General features: G+C 30.1%; 1 protein-coding gene across 2 annotated transcripts; it reads right to left on the bottom strand.

Annotated features, from left to right (window-relative positions):
- Positions 1-3,534: 3,534 nt before the first annotated feature.
- On the bottom strand, positions 3,535-9,672 carry LOC108004415 (segmentation protein even-skipped). Of its 2 annotated transcripts, none has more exons than XM_017067297.3 (3): positions 9,207-9,672; positions 7,182-7,363; positions 3,535-6,031 (listed from the first exon to the last, which is right to left on the bottom strand). In XM_017067297.3, exons 1-3 carry the CDS (start codon positions 9,352-9,354, stop codon positions 5,276-5,278), a joined length of 1,086 nt encoding a protein of 361 aa, XP_016922786.1. In that variant the 5' UTR covers positions 9,355-9,672; the 3' UTR covers positions 3,535-5,275. The 2 variants fall into 2 exon arrangements, with proteins under 2 accessions (XP_016922786.1, XP_028519860.1); XM_028664059.2 differs by lacking the exon at positions 9,207-9,672 and adding an exon at positions 7,831-7,962.
- Positions 9,673-9,681: the final 9 nt, after the last annotated feature.

Genomic DNA, 9,681 nt, shown 5'->3' with positions numbered 1-9,681 from the left:
CGCCTGTACGTGTACGAGATATCGTGAGAGCACGAGCGTCAGATATGACCAACCTTACTACTTACTATGCACTATGGCGGCAGCCAAAACGTGCTTGAATCACTTGATTGCTAGAGAATGTATAACTATCGTTATATGTTATATTATTTCACTGTAATTTCGATCTAATATTGTTTTATATTTTATTTTGTTCAAAATATTTTGTTCTCTAATAAAAAAAAATTATCAAAATTCATTAAAAAATGGATAAATTTCAAATTGAATGATCGTGTTCGATCTCACGATATCAGTCGAGAATTATATTTAATTTAAAGATTTTATAAAAAAAAAAATATACATGTAAAATATAGAAAATTCTATACAGAGTGTGTTTCCATAAATAATATTACGGAGGAGGATAAGAAGTATCGTATGCTTATTATCTTGACGCAAGAGGACTGTTCGCAATCTACCCTTCGTACAACATTGCAAATAGATTGTTAGGAAATAGTCGTTTAAACGGCACCTAATGGCTCGTCAGATAAGATAATGCAATTTCACGATCGACTGTGATTCCTCGAAAGATGGCAACCATCTAAACTGGAGGGTGACGATCTATCGAAGCGAGGGTTCTCGATGTAATTTCGAAGGGGCGAGATTGTATATTGGGGGGATGATCCTTGTATCGAAGGTATAAATTGGATATTAATATTTGATGAATTCGTATGGATCGTGGGATAGGAAGAAAATGATCGATCTTGCGATAGAGATTCATTTTTATTCACGTATGTCATTTTTTTTTTATATACATATGTACAATTCTAATAGCTTCATAAAAATAATTTTCAATACTTTATTTTAATAATTTTTGTAAAATAATATTTATTATAGTATAGAGAAAAGATAGATCATTTTCTTTATCATAATTAAAAATTTTTTTTGACGTTATATCTCTACTGAAACTAAAATCAACTATTTCTTAAATAAAAGATGGGAAAAGTGCTTGAAAAAGTACAATAAAGAAAAATATATGTGTTTATATACGTTTCTTAACGATGAGATGAAATAGTATGGGACATGAGAAATAAAGATTGAAAAAAAAAAGAAAAGTTGGGTGAGAAAATTGAAGACACTAATAGTTACCTCTGTGACTATTTGACCATTGAAAAGGCTAATCGCTTTACGGCAATAAGTTTTCGCTTAGATAATATAACGCTTAAATATTTTATAATATTCTTAGACAAAGAATTGGGTATCTCCTCTGGGTTGATAGTCTTTTTCTAAAATTTTTTCGATAATTTTTTTACAAGCGACCAACAAAACGGCTCCTTTTATATTTATGACGGTAGATTAGCGTGGCGATTTTTTTCTCTCCAAGTTAGAAATTTTATGTTTTTATGAGTAGCAGGTATCTTGTCTCCTCATTCCATCACCTTCTGTCATTTTTATCCACGCAATTAATATTTTTTATTTTTTACTTTTTTTAATATTTTTCAACGTGATTTTCCAATTTAAATTAATTCTCTTCGAAATTTTCAATTAATTCGATTAATTCGTCATTTAATGTCAATAATCAATAAAATTGTATAAATAAAAAATAAACGTGTCTCTATTTACACAAAGATTATCTTACGTATACTTCTATCACGTCTATTTAATCTTCGTATTCGATCATTTTAGAAATAATGCAATTTCTTTGAAACTTAAAAAAAAAAAAAGATAAAAGTGTAAAATAATGATAATCATTATAATAAGAGTTTCACGTTTCACGAGAAATTGTTTCACGCATTCTATTCCAGAAATCCTATCCCAGTGCAGTTCCCCAAAATGTGTTTCAATTCGGCCATGTCAAATAAGGGGAAACGGGTGATAGTATACTCATAGTTAAACCCCAATGGATCGTTAAGCTGGTGGCGTTTATACAGAATTATCTTGTTTTCCCATCAGAATCGTTCGAAGAGTTAATTGTCTATGTACCCTCAAGTATAACATAAATGATATCTCTGAGATCAAATGAACTCGTAGTTTTCACTATTTATATTTATGCAATGGCATCTATTTATTGCTATTATTGTTATTATACGTATAGATTCGATCTATATTGCACAATAATCATATTGGTATTACTGGTTCTTCGTGTAATGTATATTCATTTTGTAAATAAGGCTTCGATTATTGTACGAAATGTTTTCTATTTTTTCTTACAAAGAAAGAATAGGAAGGATTTAGAGAGAATAGGATAAATTATATTATATTATCATGATATCTCTCAATAATTCGTACTTAAGCATCGATAGCAAAGATTTTTCAAGAGAAAATATTGAAAATTTCCAATGAAATTTCGGTTTGATTTGGAATTGAGAGATGATTTTATTTCTAATGCTTCTTAAAATTTAATATAATTAGTATAATACTGCTAAAAATTTAAATAAATCTCTTTTATAGTTCTTTGACAGTTTGAAAATAATTATAAGTAAAAAAATCGAATAAACAATTTCACGAAATTTCATAAAAAAATGTTGCATAAACATAAATGTTATAAACCTAAAAAAAAACTTATGAATTTTTTATTTTTTTTGAATTAAACAAAATCAAACGAATAATAGTTAATATGAGATAATACAATTTTTGAGAATGAATTATGAAACTGTGTAAAATATTTTGAATATAAAAGTCTTAAATGCAATGACGCAATACCATCATAATAGATCTATAATAATTTATGAAATTGGAATCTATAATTCCAATTATAAATAGTTTTATTATTTCGCATATTTCTTTTTTTTTTCAATTTAATTCTTTTTTTGACCTCAGATTGTTTAAGCGAAATCCATTTCATTCTTTATTCATAAATATTAATTGTCTATTAATTCATATTCAATTTTCATTTCCTGTCATTATACTTATTATTAAATTGTTATTCATATGCTAAGAGTACGATTATTATACAATATTTTTTTATGACATAAAATGAATCAAAATAATGAAATATGCACATATAGAAAACTTCCTGTCGCGGCAGAAACGAGAAATATCGATTAAACGAAAACGAATATTAATGAAAGACATACTTTAAACCGTCATCAATATCTTAAGAATACGATTATTATACAATAATATATTTTTCTTCGCTCTTGGATGCCGTTAAATGATTAGGAATTGAAATATGCACATTTGTTGTTTTTGCATTTAAAACAATCCATCAAATGAAAGATAATGACAGTGTTAAAGTTCATTGAGATTTTTATTCTAGTTTGAATTTTAATTATAAAAAAGATTTTCATTACTATATATAAATCAAATCTTTGGTATATCTCATTTTTCTATTCTGTCTCATAATTTTTCGTTTCCTCTGTTAATTAAAAATCAAATTATCACTTATTATTAATTATAATTAATAAACGAAATTATTAATTTTTAAACGAAAATTTAATTATCGACAATGAATTATCCGAGATTATGAATGAATAGATATATCATATAAATATCATTTTTTTCTTTATCAAGTTTGTTGGGAAAACGGTGTATTATTTGATTATAATGAATACAAGCCTATTAGTTCAACGATTAATTTTATTGTTATTCACATAAAATACAAAAAAAACATAACAATATAGAAATAATACAGAAATTATTTAAAATAAGTATAAAAATATGTACATACGATGCTAGTAATATTTCTAAGACACGAAGGAAAAAAAAATAAATAATATAATCTACTTTTGTGTAGAAATATTTTTTCCATAATACATGATATAGTGTAGGAAATAAATACATAGAATTTAAAATCACTTCTTATAATATTTTTTTTTTTATTATTTTACTATGAATAAATTTATTCTTATCGATTGTTGATTTTAACAACAATTTGGCGAAACGTACGAATGTTTTTATTATTGAAAATTACCTGTTTAATTAAAATTATTAAATAATTATCTATTTATCTATAAAACGACTTAGTGAAACTTATAACTAGATTTATACTTTTTGTTTATTATTCATTTACAGATTATTAATTATAAAATGGTCATATTATTCGATATATTAGGTACAAAATAGTCGACGATCAGAACAACGAAAAATTTATCAGGTATGTTTCTATTTTCTTCTTTTTTTGAAGATAGACTTAATAATTTAACAGCTTAATAACTTAACGATTTCATGACTTTTTGGTGTAACTGTATATATAGTATTTTTTTTTTCTTTTTTGCTTATCTTATATATATATCTTATATATATTTATATTTATTTTTTATTTTACGATGTTATCTATTTGTATTTTTGAACGAACACGAATACTTAATTATAAATATTAACAATATAGTGATATAAATACTTTGGTATATAGACGATCGATCGCGAATATACATATATTGCTCTAAATAACGAATGAATAAATGATACAAAATATTCTAATTGCTAAAAATTTGCTACAAAAATTTATCAGATAAATTGATAAATTAATTAAAATTCTTATATTCTTATAAAAAATCAGAGATAAAAAACGTTAAGCATCTAATTATATCGAAACATTTAAGTACTATTTTTATATATTACAGATTCGAATTATATAAAATTCGGACGCCGATTTTTTTAAAATTATTAACAGGTACAATTTTTATTTTACGATACCCTTAATATTATTTACATTTGCATTCAGTCTCGATCCTATTGGCAGTTCAACTCCCAAATATTTATGTTTTACACAAAACAATTCAATATATTTCATCAAATTATAAATAAAAAATTCTCGATTCTATTATATTTTGATTCAATTTTTATTGAAACAAATATTGTACAATATTAAGTTCTTAATGTAAGAAATTTCAATATAATTAGATTAAAATTAAATCGTTCTAAATCTCTGAATCTCCCGGAAATTTCAATATAAATTAATAAAAAATAAAATATTTCGAATCCGACATATAAGTTTAATTCACGCTTCGTTAACAGTCTTTTCGCGTATTTTATTTTTTCCTATCTTCTTTAACAGAAGAAATTTTAATATGACCAGATTAAGAATTAATTATCTTGAATTCATAAGATCAATTTTTTATACGAGATATATTAACTAAACATCGACTATGTACAACATAATTATATACACATGTGTAACACAACCAGCTTTGAAGAACTTGATTTTTTTTTTGAAAAAAAATCTTTTAAATAATTTTTAAAAACTATTCAACGGGAACTATTCCCGTTCTTTCTCCTGTTCGAAATTATTGTTCGAACCGTGGAGAAAGGAGAGAGAGACAAAAAAAAAAAAAAAAAAAAAAATCTCGTCCAATCGTTCTTACGCTCTCTCGGATATATCGTTCTTGTATGGCTGGAATAGTTTTGGTGGTTCCATCTTCGTGGGCGATCCCATTATAGCACTGTACGAATTCTTCCCCTCGAACACACCGATTGTTTGAATACTGCTCGGCAAACCGTTAATGCCGATTCCCGTTGGTTGTACTTTGGATGAAACTTGTTGGTTGACGTGAGTTATATTGGGTGATGGCGGGCTCTTTCCATCCATGTGCTGTTGCCCGTGGTGTGGTTGCGTTCCGACGCAGTCGCAGTCGCTCGACGCGTCGGAATGGACCGGACTCATCTCCGAGTGCAAGTTCGGCCTGTACGTGGTGGAGGTGTTCGAGGGTGGGCTGTTCATCTGGAAGGCGGTGTTGCCGACTGTGGGAACGCCCAGGCCGGATAAATGCAGGGGTTGGAGCGACGGATGAGGTTGAAGAAGGTGAGGGTGCGCAGGATAAGCGGCCGCTGCGCGCGGATGGGGCCTGTGGAGAGCCGACGAACCTGTGCCTGTGACCGGGGATGGGTACGGCGTATACCTCGCCGCGTAGTAAGCCGCAGCTGCGGCTGCGGGGTAACTCGGAGCCAGATGGGTCGGTGGTATGCCCGGTGGCCCATGGTAAGGGGGCGGAGGCAACGACGCCGTTGCCGCGGCCAAGAGAGTTGCAGCGAGCGCTGGGTCCGTGTACATGGCGTAGGGCCATGCCATTGCCATCCTTTGACGTTTATCTTTCATTCGACGATTTTGAAACCAAACCTGGAAATTCGACAGAATTGCTTGTTTCAAGTTGGATATATTTATTGAAATTATAGTGTTGATATGGTGTCTTTTTTTGTTTTTTGTGAAAGGTTATTTTATGACATATTTGGAGATTTTGTTGTAGTAGAGGCTAACGTTTCTGTCATTTAACACCTCGATCATTTCCGTCGGTAGATGGTTTTATAGCTATTGTGCGGTCAAGGTAGCGCGAGATGAGAAATTAAGGGATCCATTAAAGTCAAAGGTAACCCGGGAAAACCGCTAATTAAAGTGCTTAACACCTCGAACCGGATCGACCGGTCCTGGTCGAAAGAAATTAAGAAGTCACGGAAAAAGGATCAAGGGGGATCGAAGCAAAGCAAAGGCGAAGAAATTTTTGTTTGCCCTTCGTGATTGACTGTTTGCTCGCCTGTTGGAGAGAGAGAAAAGTAAAAAAAAAAAAAAAGAAAAAGAATCGATAACGGATTCTTCTTCCTCATCTCCACCTCTTTTCGAATCATAAATCGCCAATGACAGTTTAAAAATAACTAATGTTCTCCATTCACGAAACTCGGCTCGATAATTAATTGTCTCGATAAATCCTTTCGTTTTAAAAATTATTCAACAACCAGTAACACAATTTGTCTACAACGTTTCTCTCTATTAATATTTACTTGATATTAATACAGCGATTCGTAAAATTATTTTTAAAATTTAAAATGTATTTAAAAATTTTACGCTTAGTTAGTCCAATGAAATTAACATTTTTAATAATTCTAATATGTATATGAGTAGCTTTTAGTCTTTGATTTCGTGTGAAATATCTTTTTTTTTATCGTTTTTTTAATAAAAATATATTTTAACAAATTTTACTCTTTCGAACGAAGGTTCGTTCGACGAAAAAGGAAACGAAAAAAAAGAAAAAAAGGTTTTCAAAGATTTATCTTGTGTATTTTCGTCACTGTCGATTACAGATATTAATTAAACATGTCTAGGTGTTAATAAAACATTTTTCTATGTATAGGCCGGAAGATGAGCTCATTGTTTACTTCATACTTTACACTGAACTTCATTACGTTTACTTATCCTCGATAAATATTCTGTCGTATAGCCGATGGTATGAAACGATTTATCTAATTGATCGTTCGATAATTAAACTCTAAGCTACCTTGATTGTGGATTCCGGCAGGTGTAATTGTGCGGCTAATTCACACCTTCTTGGCCTGCTCACATAATTCTCTCTGTGAAACTCTTTCTCTAATCTCGATAACTGTTCCCTAGTGAAAGCCGTCCTGTACCTTCTGATATTTGGGTCCATTGAGGACAATGATTGGTTCTGCGATGACGTATCTAAAGAAATTGATAATAATACACTTGTTAACTAGATGTGTCGTAATAATAATAAAAAATAAATATTTGTAACATCATTACAAAATTAAATTTTTACAAAAGTTTAAACAATTTCAAAATTTGTGTAACGACACAACGATATCCTCTAAACAAAATGACTTTAAAGAGATATCGTTAAACAGGTTCGAAAAAAACCGAAAAATCGAAAAAGAGATCTATAAAAATATTCGGGAGAAAAATTTGGAGAAAATCGAAAAATTTTCAGGAATAATTCGAGCGAATATCGTCGGACACGCTACAAATTTGTCTCGGAAGAAATGCGGTATTGTCAAGGGGGAAGGTTTCGCGATGCGGTTACACGCTGAACGCTTTAAGGTAAATAGCAGGGGACCATTATTTACAGTCGTGTAAACGAGATGAAAAAGGACCAGAGATTGAAAAGATTTCAGAGAAGCGTTGGACCTCACCTGAACTCATTTTCGGCAGTCCCACAATTTCTTTTATCGCAATTTTCCTCGGTTTGCCGATGCATCTACTCGTTTTCTCTTTCGTGGGATAAGAAGATAAATGTTCCTTCTTCCATTTCCACGATTATACCTAAACAAATTTCTCGTAAATCTTCGAAAATAAATTTGAAATAATGACTATTCGAATAATGATATTCATCATACTTGAAAGAGTTTCAAAAATTTATTTAACGATTTAAATAAATTAAGAAAAGAGAGACAAAAGAGAGAGAGAGAGAGGGAGGGAGGGAGGGAGAGAAACGCATATTTTACGTTTCAACGTCTATTTAAGAAATTATTATCTAAATAAACTTCTTGTAAATCTTTGAAAAAAAAATTTGAAATAATGAATATCCAATGATACGATATTTGTCATCGTGACGTTCGAATAAGTTTCGAAAATTATCTAACGATTTAAATAGATTAAGACAAAAGAGAGAAAAAAAACGCAAATATTTTATATTTCAACACGTATTTAACGTGTTATTATTTAAATAAACTTCCATTATCGCGAATCTCCGAAAAAAAAAATTTGAAATAATGAATATTCAATAATATTTGTCATTGTAATGTTTGAATGATTTTCGAAAATTAACGATTTAAATGATGAGAGATAATAAATTAGAATGAACGAAAAGAATATTAATATCTTAATGTAAATCTCAATTGACGAGGAAGTTCTGTCTTTGACAAAAGAGAGAGAAACAAAGTAATTCGATGAAGATTTATTAATCGATTAATTCTGATATGGCAATGAATTAAAATTTTGGAAGGAACTATCCATGATCGACCATGATAAAATAATAATTTCTATAATAAATCCTACTTTTAAACAAAGAGATTATAGAGTATTCGTTAACAATGAGAAACAATATCCCTTTATTTATTTTCATGACCTTAAGGTGAATAGAAACTCGACCTTGAAAGTATATCATAATGTATTACAATCAGATCCATTAGCGACAAACCATTACGATGAATTGGATTAACTTTGTGTCTTTAATTAACGCTCTCCTAAATATTTTATTAACTAAAATACAATACAATCCCTATTTATTACAGATATTATTATACAAATAAGAAGATATCTTTTTCGAAAATACTTTCACCTGCTTCCAAAGAGAGATATTTATAGTTCTTCTACCTGCCTGTCATTTGTTATCGGAGATCGAGACATTTTTAGCGAGCCGACGAAAGAGGAGAGACGATTCTTTTCTTTTTTCTTTTTTTACAAAAAACTCTTTGAATTATTCGCGAATAAATGAAGATCAACAAATCAGGATCGATTTTCTCCTAAACTTTTTAAAACATGTCACGCGAAAATTCTATGAACTAACCTTTTTCAGGTGTTTTTGGCATGTTCCCCGGCGGCGGACTTTCCGGAGGACTGAGTTGATACTGAGGAGGTACAAGATCCACCACTATCGTCTCCTCCTCCTTCGGATCCCTTTGTTCATCTTCAAAATTCCTTTGATAACCTTGCATTCTATCCTCAGAATCGAATCTCACACACTCCCCCCGTCAAATATACGCACTCGTTTCTTGAGAAATCACGGTTTTTCTTCTTCTCTTTTCTTCTTTTTACTCTTTTTTAAAAATTTTTTTAATTAAGTGCACTATCGTTTCGAATGAAATGGAACTCGATAATTTTATTTATCTGAGAATGTCATTTCACTACCGAAAACTTATATTAAAGGGTTGTTTTCGTAAACAAAAAAAATGAAAACCAAAACCCTTTCGAACGATGGACTTTTAAACTTTTAAAAAAGCAAGTATCGACACGGTACGAACGATACTCCGAGAAGAGAACTA

This window comes from Apis cerana, linkage group LG14 (genome assembly GCF_029169275.1).
Source record: "Apis cerana isolate GH-2021 linkage group LG14, AcerK_1.0, whole genome shotgun sequence".
Lineage (NCBI taxonomy): Eukaryota > Metazoa > Arthropoda > Insecta > Hymenoptera > Apidae > Apis > Apis cerana.
The sequence above is the reverse complement of the archived record's forward strand: the minus strand, read 5'-3'. Positions and strand labels throughout refer to the sequence as shown.